Source organism: Aplidium turbinatum, chromosome 16 (assembly GCF_918807975.1).
Source record: "Aplidium turbinatum chromosome 16, kaAplTurb1.1, whole genome shotgun sequence".
NCBI classification, from domain to species: Eukaryota; Metazoa; Chordata; class Ascidiacea; order Aplousobranchia; family Polyclinidae; genus Aplidium; species Aplidium turbinatum.
In genome coordinates this window covers 18,282,999-18,296,554 of record NC_137487.1, presented here as the reverse complement: position 1 = coordinate 18,296,554, position 13,556 = coordinate 18,282,999, and the positions used below count along the sequence as shown (strand labels likewise).

Genomic DNA, 13,556 nt, shown 5'->3' with positions numbered 1-13,556 from the left:
GTTAACCGCAGTGTGATTAGCTGCGCGTAGACTGGATTGCGGTTCGGAAACGTCGGTATAACAACGCGGCAACAACGAAAAGGTCGATCCTGTATCAACACAAAAGTTAATGTCAGTAAGAGTGTCAAGAATCATGAAAAGAGCGGAATGTGTCGTAGGTCCTGCGGAGCCGAGGCTGCCCACTCGTCTATCCCTCGGCGTTATTCGTTTTTTGGCTTGCCTCTTAGGACCCAAGAGCAAGGTTTTTCACAGCGATGTGCCTTATTACCATATGTGAGGTGGTAATAGCATAAAACACGCCTTGAGTCATTGGACCTCGGTTTGGGTTTGAAGTCGGTGGAGTCCGTAATTTTCGGAGTAGAGGTACTCGGCTCCGAGCGCCTAAAATTCGCAGGCGAGCTCAGTGTAGACATCGAGGTTGTACATGAACGAGAGTCAGAAGAAGCAGTAATGGAGGTTTGGAGCTCCTCCAGGCGGTCCGCGAGTGAAGAAATGCGGTTCTCCAAGTGGAAGTTAATTTCTGGCTGTTTATTGGTATCTTGCGTGGGAGCAGAATTAGATGGCTCTCCCGCAGCAATGATGTCATCTGCTCGTTCGGCGAGCGTTTGAAGATCGTCACCCTTACAGATGGTTAAAAGTTGTCGCACTCCAGGAGGAAGACGGTCAAGAAAAACTATGCGAAGGAGAGGAAAAAAATTCTCAGGAACACGACCGTTTATAGCAACTAACTGACGTAAACGCTTTAAGAGCTCGGTCGGCTTAAGGCCTAGATCTTTGTTACCATGTAAGAACTCGTGAAGTCTCTCCGTAGAAGACTTCATATTCTCGGCAGTGATCAAAGTTTTAAAATTTTCATACGGTAAATCACAATGTACACAATTATCCAAAATTTCTGTCATATCAGCCAATTGCTTAGGATCAAATTTTTGTACGATGCAATCGAACTTATCACGTGAGCTCATGTCAGGGTGCTGTATGAACGCAGATTCACACAATGATAACCATAATTGCACATTGCTATGAGTAAACACAGGTAATTTAAGTTTTTTTGATACTGGTACGTTTGCCGACAAGTTCATAATATTTTGTACAGCAGTGTGAAAAGCCTCTGTGGCGTTATTATTTGCCTTAGTATTAATGCTACGCACTACGAAATACAGTAAGGTAGTTAAAAATGACGTCACAATAGCCAAAAGTGACACTACAATAACAATCAACTCCATGTTGGTTGAATTAGGCCAAGTTAAGTTACATAAAAAATTGTTGCAACGTTCCAAATCCAATCACGTCGGGGTCACCAATGTCGCCTTTCCGGGTATGGATGGGTTGGGGTCACCAGCTTAGCCTTTTGCTAAGCGCCACACGGTCTACGAAGCAACTGTGATGGAAGTCGCTTCGGCGACGCGACCGTGTAACTGTATAACAATAACTGCGTAGCCTACTTATTACCGTATTCACTGTTCACTGCGTCCAGTAGTTTATTCCACGTTACTGTACATCCAAAGGTTGAGGGTTGTATCTCCAATATATAACCATTACTTTGATACAAGATCCGAAATAAATCGATTATGCATTTAAACATATATCCAGTGCTTGACTGTAATAAGCGACCGTTAAGCAGACGTCCAAAACGAACTAACTTTCTTTTTCAAGTTTCAGAAATAAAAATGGCTTCTTACAAGAGAGGAGCGCATCTCTCATAACGAAGAAACAAACACTGCGCTCTCACTAAATCTAACGTCACATTCCAGAACTGTGGAAGAAAGGACCAATCACGTGCTACTACGAGCTGTCTCCCCAGTGATGCACAAAACACATTATTATTTGGGTTCCATGGAGGGGAGTACCGCGACAGTTGCAACTTGCACCATCTAATCTATGCTTGCCAGCGTTGCCAGATGGGGAAATAGGATACCAAATAAAAAAATTCTGGTGAAATTTAGAGGTCTTTGGTATTAACCTTTTTGACCTTGGAACCAAACAACGTTTTGGTGAAATCTGGTGAAATCTTCCCCACTCGAGTTTTTCCAAAATTTTTAAAAATATTTAGCAAAAATATCTCTGCTCGTACAAAAAACGTTTTGCAAGAGGTTTGCGCATGCGTGATGGCAGTGTGTTGCAAGTTCAGAGTGACCAATTTGCGCTCTTCAATCAATTTTTTGAATCTGAGAGCAGCACTGTACCAGCAATCGTGTAGCCTTTGCCACTGGCATGATTGCAGGCAGTGGCGAGACACTGGTTTTTGGAGAGTTCTTTTTACCAAAACTGGCCAAAATGGCAAGTTTTGTATTTAAAATTAGTGAAGGAGGTTGTTTTTTGCCCAAAAACTAAAAGTTTATCAACATCAGTGACCTTATACATAGGCTACATGCATACAGTGGCCACTTAATTCATTTTCATGGATATCCTGAGCAGGATAGGCTATGCCAAAATCTTTCAAATTTTTCATCAGGATGTTATTGCATCTTGGAGTGTATTTTAAGGTAGCCACTTTAACAAGTCGAAATTCTGCCACTGAAATTGATTAGAATGAAACCGCCAACCAATCACAAGCTACGGTTTAAGTGACGTAAAAAATGGCGAAAAGAAGATGATAGAAAGCAAATTAAGTGATGGATTTTTTGTCAGCTGGTTGGTTTAGGGGTTAGGGCTAGAAAGTAGTCATTTCATTGACGCGGGTTCGATTCCCACTACTGCTATTGCTCTCTTTCTTCTGTAATTACTGTAGCGATCCATTACTTCAACATATAAGTTTTCCTGCCTTTTACTAAAGTTTCTGTAGTTTTCCGTGTAAACTGCTCCCGAAGTAAATAGAAAAAAGGGAACAGAAAATAAAAGGGTTTGTTCGCCCTTTGACGAGAGCTCACACGGGAAATCGGACGAGCTCTATCACATCAAAGGGCGAACAAACCCTTTTATTTTCTGTTCCCTTTTTTCTATTTACTTCGGGAGCAGTTTACACGGAAAACTACAGAAACTTTAGTAAAAGGCAGGAAAACTTATATGTTGAAGTAATGGATCGCTACATTACCAAATAAAGTTCAAAACAAGCATTAACTCTCTGGATAAGTGCGAGAAGGATCACAATTGGACGGTTAGTCATTCGCAGTGGCAGAATTTCGACTTGTTAAAGTGGCTACCGTATTTTAACCCTGGCAGTAAAAGTTTCCGCTTTTAAAGTAAAAATAACAACTTTTTTGGATAAGAACTTTTGATGTTTATTCTGACAATTATGACTGCTACAGTTATAATCCGTGTATGCAATGTGTGACAAAACATGTGTTTTGCATGATTATTCGTTTCATTTTAGTCTTATGTCTCAAAAACTGCTTGTATTTTTAGGCGAAATTGCTTTATTTAGGGTGTTTTAAATATCTGGTGAAATTGTATGCAATCTGGTGAAATCTTCGTTACTTTTTGGTGCCAAGCAGCTTTCAGCATCTGGCAACGCTGATGCTTGCACCTGTATATTTTCCCCCGACTTCACAGCCCTATATGGTACCGTACTCATTGCCAATGTAAATTTTTAGGCTGTGGCTATTCTTACAACATATTGTAAAAATAGCCTCAGAGGCTATTCTTACAAGCACCACTCAAGCATTACGTTTGACATCAATATGCGCTCATGCGTGATCTGGAACTGGTATACAAGTCGCCACCCTGGTTAAAAAGGCGATGACGTCACACAGGAGGAATCCACCATAAAATGGTGGAAAAGTGGGGTGAAAATAGTCAACCATGACAAAAAAAAGCATGCAAGTGTCCGCTTTTACCTAATAGCTATGTAACACAGGCCCGAAAAACACCACATATCTCCTTAGAAAAGAGTTAAACTTGACCAAGTTTAACTATTTATCCGAAGAATACTTCTAAAGATACCAGCATTTAATCAATAATATATCTTTGTCGTTTCTGCTTCGATTTTTACAATTAAACCATTGCTGGAAAGCGCAAGCTATCGTTTATCCAAATGAAGGTCAGCCAGACTCTAAAAGTTAAAAATATTTCTTAGGTAAAGAGTTGAACTTGACCGACTTTAACCATTTATCCCAAAAATACTTGTAAAGATACCAGCATTTAATAAACGCTAATCTAAAGAACATATCTCTGTCTATTGACAAGCAAAAGTTGAGGTTGATAGCTTTTTCACAAAGCGAGCAACCGGGCTTCAAACACAAGCAAATAGCGCCCGATGACTCGTTGCATTTCCGAATCGAAGCAAGTATACAAGTCTCCCCGGTCTGCGATCATTATATGTCTTTATTAAATTAGTTGTAAGTTGCTTGTTTCTGCTTCGATTTTAACAATTGAACCATTGCTGGAAAGCACAAGCTATCATCTATCCAAATTAAGGTCAGCCAGACTCTAAAAGTTAAAAATATTTCTTAGGTAAAGAGTTGAACTTGACCGACTTTAACCATTTATCCCACAAATATTTTTAAAGATAACAGCATTTAATAAACGCTAATCTAAACAACATATCTCTGTCTATTGACAAGCAAAAGTTGAGGTTGATAGCTTTTTCACAAAGCGAGCAACCGGGCTTCAAACACAAGCAAATAGCGCCAGATGACTCGTTGCATTTCCGAAAAGCTAGGCTATTTACAAAAAGTGAATACCGCACATGTTAAACAAAAACTGTACATATTTTGAGCACAGCACAGTAACTGTTAGGCCAGATCATCACCCATGTGTCCCTCCTCTCCTTGCCTAGATGAGACCTGCTATTTGTCCTCGCAACCCTTTTTGTTTCCCGACCAAACTGAGAAGTTTAGAGTTTCGTTATTTGTTGGATGCAAATAGACGCATGCTTACATTTTTGACCACCTTAAAACACTAAACCAGTTTCTGCTCGACATAGCCTACAGTGTTCAATTTTTGTCCCAGGAATCAACTCTTCAAGCAATACTTTCCCTACTTTGTGTGCACTAACATCCTAATTTATATGCCATTGTTAACAATTGCGATATTCGTGAATTCATTTGAGGCTTTGGGTACCGGAATTAATATACTTATTTGAACTAGCAAATTCAATCCACAACACTTTCCACTAGGCTGTTACTTAACACTAAGCACGCATATGCGCTGCGATTTGTGGCCGTGTTAGCAACTGAAAAAAAGCCTTGGTGTGAAGATCACAGAATTGTTCAAAATGTGAGCTCAGTAGCCTATTACTGTGCTTGCAACTGCATGGTGCTATCAACGTGCAAAACAACTCGGCTCCAGGTCCCCTGCGGTCACAGACACGCATATTATCCCTGAATAGGGGGGTATCGCGTTTGCCATTCGCTCATTGTCGCCTGGTTTGATTGCAAACAAGTCTGTTCTATGTAGTTGCTTTCCTCATTGCGTCCAGTATGTCAGCACAATTGCTTTATCATCGCGAACGCCATTGTCACTTTTCCTCATCCACCTTTCCCAGGCTTGTTCGCGATGAAAGGCACAGAGTAACACGTAGCAATCTGCGGAACAAGAAGTCGTGGGCACTGAGTGGTAAAGTACAGTAGCAACTTAACAGTGACGACACAAATGCATGAGCAATGGAGACAGCACACAAGCAACGAAAATGTTAATGCAATTCACTAACTTGAAAAAACGCTTTCGATGGCCTTGATTTCCGCCTCACATTTATCGGTCATGAAAAACGAAGGGTTCCAGTTTTCTGACCACCCTTTTACAACAGAAAGTGCTTCTGCTATGTCCGAAGCTTGTTCATTTTGGATAATAAACGTAGCAACAACCTGGTAACCAACATTCGTTCTGACGCAAAGAAAAAATAGAGGAAGGGAATACTTGGACGTCTTGTAAGTTGCATCCAAGAGGCAAATGCCTTGGCCGCAACGATGCAACAATCGTATTATCTTCATCTAAGATGAGTTACAATCAACTAAATTTTCATCTTATGATAGTAGCCTACAGAAATAATATACGGTACTGTACGTAACATTGAAAACCACCAAGCCTACTACGTGAATATGGTAAAAAATAAATTGTCTCAAAAAGATTGGTTGTGACCCAAACCCTGCCTTTGGTTACCGCTGGACATGTCACTTGGTCCAATCAATAACACCACATAGGCGTATGGATTTGGCACACTAGATGGAAAAAATACAAAAGAGGTCAGTGAAGTAGGCTAGGCTACTCTGAATCAACAAAGCTTTTACACCTGAAAACTGAGTGTCTTTAAGAAACGAGATGCAAAGTTGATGAAACAGAACACATTTACATATGTTTATAGCATTTTTTGCAGTTAGTAAACCGTTTCCTCTTTTATGATGCCTAACCTCCACTTTGGTGAAAACACTGTGCTTTGCAGAAACCTTTTCAGAATCTTTGTCAACAAAGAAAAGGCTTATTATTGTAGTATGAATATCAACACTTAGTACACTAGTGAATTACAATGACAGGATGTTAAAAATCAACATTAACATGGCACCGTATGCTCGTTTCTGAACAACAACAAGCTTCGTTCCTGCTTTTGCTTCGTACTCTTCAATGGATCTCATGGCATCTTCAACTGAAGCCAACCACTTTCAACAATAAACAATTGATTTTTTACTGTTATAAACTTATGGATCTTCATCACCCATTTTTTGCCATAAGAAATCAAAGCATTTATGCCATAGCCTAAGATTACAGTGAAGAAATGTAAATACTACACACATGCAACAAATCTGGATTTAGCGAGTATAAGGTAGCTGATAGTTTGAAGCTCCAGTTTTTCTTCTTTCCTTCTACTATAAGTACTTCACCACATTTAGGTTTGTTTTATTCTGATGACAGCTCCTGATGAGTCAGTCAAAAAAAAAACTGCAGCTTCGAGCTACCTTTTACTTGCTATTTTCAAGTTCTGTACCACCATTTGCTATGAAAGAGTTCAACATACGTATACTAATTGTGTTAAGTTGGAAACAGTAAAATAGTTGAATATTGATGAACTGTTGAAGGTCTTGTTGGACCGTAGTATATTGCAGCAACTACATTACAAACCTGTACTAGTCCATGACTTTCAGCCAACTCTCCCAAAGAATGTTAAATGTCCTAAATGCATCAGAACTTTTAATGCCAGGATTGGACTCATTAGTCATTCAAGAACACATCGTTAGCGTTTTATGTGAGGACCATTGAAGAAACGATTTTTATCAAATGTTACAAGTTTCAAGCATAACGCGTCAAGGCCAATAAGTCTTTTCGTAGTTCACGGTTTACATAACCTTGGTTTAATTGACAAAGCGAGATTGCAGTATCACCTGAACATTCAATGTCACTTCTCCATAAGGTTGCATTTCCTGCAGAACCAAGACTTCGTTTTTGGCGGCATTGTTCTACCAAGACATCTCAGATGGTGCCAATCCAGACACGAGTCGCACATGATGCTGTCGCCTGCATCAAGATCTAAATAACAGGAGATGCACAACCAGCGGCCTTTATTTCGCAAAGTGGTCAGTAGGTTCTCCATCAACGTCCAACCGTCAAAAGAAAAATGTCTTCGCACAGAAGCAATGGCAATGTTTTCATCTAAACACTTCATTGGAATTCTTTCGGGCAACGTTTCAATTTCATTTTCTTCGATCAGTCGATCGCTGAATGGACGCAAGACCTCTTCTACTACCTCAGAATCGACAAACCAACTGAGTATTGCTGAAAAATATGACCATGGGTGACTTTGTTTGATGTAGCCTACGTACGCTTTGACGTAGCCTATCGGCTAGGCAGACCCACAGAAGTCAAAGTGTAGTTTTTTAAACTAACGTAGGCTATAACAAAAATGAAGTCACACAAACATAAATGCAACAAACCTGCTTCTTTCTGAAAAGACGACTTCAGTCTGAATGAAATTGGTCCGCTCTTTTTTTGTCTCTTGCGTGGTAACCCAATGACTGTCAATCCAGCTCCTTTTGGCCTGCCACGTTTCATCATCTTCGGTGGAAATTTAATTGATCCTGCATCATCTGTTAATAGACACAACGAGAATCGAATATAGGCTACAACGTAGAAAACATCACTATTTCAACGTTTTTATTAAAAAATTAATAAACATAATGCATTATGCAATGCAAGAAAAAACAACTAATCAGAAATGAATGTTTCAGAAACAGCACATACTTGTAAAAGACTGAATAGAACTGGACGGTGTCTGCATCATAATCGCACTGGTATCAACGGTCGACAAGACGTCACCGGGTGTGTGCTGTAAAGTACTGTTTGAGACCGTAGGAAATACAATTCCAGGATCATTGCTGGAAGATGTTGCAGCAGCACTTCCAGTATCAGTGCCTGAAAAGGATCATGCAGTTGTTCACAAAAGCAGAATTACTGAGCATCTGCAACCTTGTATAATCGTAAATTAGTGCGCAACTGCGCATGCAGTACATATTAGCCCACATATTGGATAGCTCAACGCCATAAAAATCATTGCTCAAAAAAAAATTGACTGCAAAATCACGACGCAAGTTGCAGTAACTAACCCATATCTCTTCAGATATTTGAAAAAGTAGGCTAGTTTTTCTGATTTAGTAAATAGTGCTAGCATATAGGCCTACCTTTCTGAGTTTGACCCAAAAAGTTCACAACTTGGAATTTCTTTCCTTCCTGCAAGAACTCTGCAATTTGTCGTAAATTATCCAGGTTGTATTGGAATTCATCCATTCCTTGTTCAGATATCATTAACGCAATCTTCTGGGAAATATCTTGAACACGGCGATACTTTTGCTGTTCTGATAAAACACATCTTCTTTGAGGCTTGTTAAGAATCTCAACAGCTGGTAATGTGGATGCAGGACCGTTGTCCAGTGAGTTTCTTGTCAGGCGATGGGATTTAAGAAAATATTGCATTGTCCACCGTTCTGAACAAAGATTGGGATTGTACTCTGACATATGGAGCTGCCTTCTAACTGCCAAGACATGCCTACAAGGTAGCAGCATTGATGATGTGAATCCACAAGGACATGCTGTTGTTGTGACTGCCAATTCCCCATGGACACGAGATTTTACTATGGCAGAATCATTCAAAATCTCTGACATGGCAACCTTTTCCGCTAACTTGAATTGTTGTTGCACATGAATATATGCAAATGGTGTCAGTAGCTGTTGGTATTGTCTCTCCGCCACACTTGAAATCGCATCAATTGGAACCTTAAGGAAAGCATTTGACGCTTTGTGGTCACGTTCGGTGGAAAGAGATTGGATACATGCCATCAGATCTTTAAAAAACATGGTCATTCCTGAGTATCTTGTTATGACACTTTTCAACTTTCCATTGATGGATTCCAGTCGATTATTAGTTCTGTTCAAAAAATTAGCTTTCAAGTTGCTCAGTCCATCCACCCATTGATGTCGAATAGCATGCCAGTTATCGTTATAATATGTTGTGACAGCAATTGGGACTGTGTCAACGAATTGGTTATACAGTAAATTATAAGCTGACTCATTTTTGGCATTTGCCAGTTTTCCTAAAATTTCCAGTGATACCTGCCTTTGGGCTGAAGAAATGCCTAATTTTTCCATGGAAACTTCTCTACGAAAAGTGCGAAGGGTATGAAAATAGCAAATTAAAATTTCTGCAGTAGGCAGCATTTTCATCATGGCATCCCGCTCTGCCATGTCTTTGTCAGCCATTACAACCTCCACTTTATCCCAAGCTGGATTGTGGAGTTTAAACTGAGTTAACAGCTTGCTGATGGTCAGTTTGTCTTCAGTGGCTACAAGCCACAGACACACAATTTCACTCTGACCTAAGCCATCAACATTCAGCATCACATATAATGGCATTCTCAAGTCATTAAGTTTGTAGGTTGCATCAATCAGCAGCATTTCGGGATATGCCGCAAAGGTTTCCCGCATGTCTTTCGTTTGAAAGTATATCGCCTGCAATTGTTTGTCATCATCTGCAAACACATCTACTGCAGCACCTAAAATGAAAATAAACTGAGGATTAGTATACCCTACAAAGCAAGAATCTTGACAATCCTGGGCCAGACTAAAATAGCGCAAAACAATTAGGCCTATTAGGCACTCCATCAGATTTAAAAGCAAAAACATCAACTTTTAGTGAAATTTGTTTTCTATTCTATGTTATTTTAATTATTGGCCAGAGGAAGGATGTTTAGGCCTTTGGTAATATTTACATCATATAATCAATGTTCCAACTGAGCGGTTGTATACCACTCTCACCCCATTCTCTAAAAGATGCCACATTGCAATGCTTAGGGTCCGTTAAAAGGATCCATTAGGAGTAAACTTTTACGTAGATTTCAAATTTAGCAATGTTTTCTATTTCTATCCACTCAAAGTAGAATTGTTTCAAGATATTGAAGACCTTTGATTGAATTCCTTGATCCCGCTTTCAATCTTACAATCCCCATAGCGCCTTATGTTGCAACAAAAATCTTTGGAGCATGAGTTTGGGAAAGTAGAATGAATTCTTGTGAAGAAAATGAAGCAAAAAATACTCTCAATTGACCCTTTATAGCTCAATGTTGCAAATTTTCCACACGTTGTAGGGTACTGCTAATGTTCTGTGTTGGTTATACTAGACAAACGTTTTCTGAATAGAAAAACGTCTGAAAATTAGATATTTTTCTTGTGTAGCCTACTATGATGTGCGTACTGGTAATCCGCAGTTTGCTGCAGTAGACGGAGTCTATTGACCGGTAAACCAGGCGGTCAACACTTTAAATTGAACTGGCAATGGTGAGATTGAACCCACGTCATCGAAATAATTCATCTGCAGTCTAAACCATTACGGCAAGAGGTCAATCGCGAATTGCTTAATTGACATTATATCTGAAATGGTTCAAGAAGAATGCTCACAATATCATGTGACACTCAATCTGCAGCAGCGACCTGTAGATTGCAAATACGCCTACGGTGTTGACCAATGTTACAGGCAACCTGGTAGCCTATTCTTGCATTGCTGCAGTACTACAATGATGCAAAAAATTAGATTTTTCCAAGGTCATGACCCTGACCACAGCTTGCACACACACATCCGGCTCTAGGCCGGAGTCACATCACCTCCAGTACGGAGCCAGAATTTGACCGGAACCGGAGCTCATTCTATCACTACTTATCATACTGCACATAGAAATTAGAAAGTCATCTCTACTATTTAGCATGAACATATCTTGTACTGTATAACAGACAAAAAAGTTTTGTCTGTCGACTAACCTTTTTCTTTGTTCATTTCATTAATAAGTTCATCATAGGTGTTTTCATACAAAGGTCTCTGTTTTGCGGCAATATTATGCAGATCTTTAAGAATAACTGTTTTTCCTGTAGAAGCTGGAATGTGCTTTTGTACCAACTTTTTATTTGCTTTGGTGGCAAGCATTTCTCCGATCACACTGCTTTCTGTTTCATTTAATCTTCGTTGTTTAGGCATCAAATTAAATGCATTCTGAAAAATAATTTATATGCACATAATCAAGAAAACGACATATCTTTTGACAGGTGTCCAACCCACAGAGATGGGCAAGATCACCAGGTTTGGTGAATCGGCGGCTTGAATATGACCAGTTTCGCACAAACTGGTCATATTCAGCATGTGCGTAGTCATGCGCGCAAAGTGAAATGACCACTTTACCGTGTCTTACGATGAAGTCAAGATCAGAAAAACTGTCTTGCAACATTCTTAACGTGTTTTAGTATGTACAGTAGCAAACAATATTTGAACTTCAAGTGTCATAATCAAAATGCAATTATACACGAAAAGTAATTTTTTGGATAGAGGGGGTTTTGGACGGAAATTTCAATTTTTTTTACTAGTGGTCTTAGAATGTACTGTTGTATCCTAAAACCTGGGTTAAAATTGAATTTGAAAAAAAAGCCGATTAACCCCCCCCCCCCCCCTAATGTTATTGCTCTTTTTTATCCTTCACATAATTTCTGATGAAAGCCTCCTTATCATATACAGGGCTAGTGTGACCATAGCTCAAAGGCTATGACTACTACAAAGGGTTATTTCCACTTACTTCATTGAAATCATGATTATGATCATTGACATTACTAATCTCAGTGATGCATAGCGCTTTTCCATCTGACGTTGCATTTACTTTGATTCCAAATGGACAACCTTTGATAAAAGTACTGAAAAACAACAAAGATGAGGTGACATAGGCCGTGTTGAATCACCCATAAGTACACCTGAATTAGCCATAACTCACGTTAAAGTAGCCATACAGCAAGTCATGTCAAATTGCCCATAAGTTGCATCCAATTACCGATAAGCCCACCTGAATTACCCATAAAGTCACGTTGAATTACCACAAGTTCAGCCGAGCATTCTCATAAATCTAGTCGATTTACCCATAAGTGACGTCAAATTGCCAAAAAGCTGCGTTGAAGTACCCATAAGGCATGTCTTTATGGATAATTTCATGAGACTTACGGGTAATTCGACGAATTGTGCTGATGAGCAATTCGACGTAACATATGGGTAAATTGACAAAACTAATGGGTAATTCAATGCAACTTAGGAATAATTCTGGGCATGACAATTCAATGGAAATTACAATAGACAGCATGCGGGAATGGTTCAGCAGAATATATGCATTTTGCTAAGTTCTAAGCATTCATAAGGAATGTAGGCAATTTGCACTTATGCAAAACTCAATCTATTAGCAAAACTTATTACAATAGACAGCATGCGGGAATGGTTCAGTAGAATATATGCATTTTGCTAAGTTCTTAGCATTCATAAGGAATGTAGGCAATTTGCACTTATGCAAAACTCAATCTATTAGCAAAACTTATGCATATAGGCTACATGAGTAGCTCAACCTATGGGCACCAAGGACAAAACCATCATTACTTACCTTTGATTTGGTCTTTTTCCTTGACTACATGATTTGGGTGTTCTTCCTCCATGCACACAAGCATACTGTATTGTATTGACAAAGTTTTCTTTTTCCCATTGTTTAATAGCCGAAGAAAGTGTCTCAAAACTGTAATATAATGCTCCCTTCGTAATCATGATGACAATGGATTCATTGACGTGTAGTTTCGATCAGCAAAATCAGCAACTACCGCGGTTCACTCTACGATCAAGTGTGCAGCACAAGCCAATACGCATGCGCGCGAAATTACGTATGAGCGTCGTCGGATGAAACGCCTGAGCGCATTAAGGTCTTGCTCGAGTAAACAACGTCTTGCTTGAGTGGTGCTTGTAAGAATAGCTTCAGAGGCTAGTTTTACAATATGTTGTAAGAATAGCCACTTCGAAATTTTTAATTACTACACTTAAATGTAGTAATTAAAAATTGGCAATTATAATCACAGTATGGATTAATTCGCAGAGGACAAGCTTACATTGCATTGAGCATAATCGAGTTTTAAAATTTGATAAGGTTTTGTTCTCTGATCAACAGAGCAAGCCTAGAGCATCTTGGTAGTGGGTAGCTTAATTGATTTGAGAGTAACCGCAGTCTTGGAGTTGCTGCAATGTTAAAAGATTTTAAATTGAGATTTTGATTGTCTAGAACTTTGCAGATTTTACAGATATCTTCAAAACAAAAATAGAAATCTAAGAATGCGGTACGGACACGGTACCACTAGAA

General features: G+C 39.3%; 1 protein-coding gene across 3 annotated transcripts; it reads right to left on the bottom strand.

Annotated features, from left to right (window-relative positions):
- Positions 1-5,239: 5,239 nt before the first annotated feature.
- On the bottom strand, positions 5,240-9,907 carry LOC145785443 (zinc finger SWIM domain-containing protein 3-like). Of its 3 annotated transcripts, none has more exons than XR_014291168.1 (5): positions 8,544-9,907; positions 8,107-8,277; positions 7,800-7,952; positions 5,588-7,641; positions 5,240-5,462 (listed from the first exon to the last, which is right to left on the bottom strand). XR_014291168.1 is itself a non-coding variant. In XM_082597099.1 (4 exons), the coding sequence occupies exons 1-4, from the start codon at positions 9,841-9,843 to the stop codon at positions 7,265-7,267; spliced, it is 2,001 nt and encodes a 666-aa protein (XP_082453225.1). In that variant the 5' UTR covers positions 9,844-9,907; the 3' UTR covers positions 5,240-7,264. The 3 variants fall into 3 exon arrangements, 1 of the variants encoding a protein (XP_082453225.1); XR_014291169.1 differs by having other exon boundaries at positions 5,240-6,530; positions 6,991-7,641; XM_082597099.1 differs by having other exon boundaries at positions 5,240-7,641.
- Between the last annotated feature and the right edge of the window lie 3,649 nt (positions 9,908-13,556).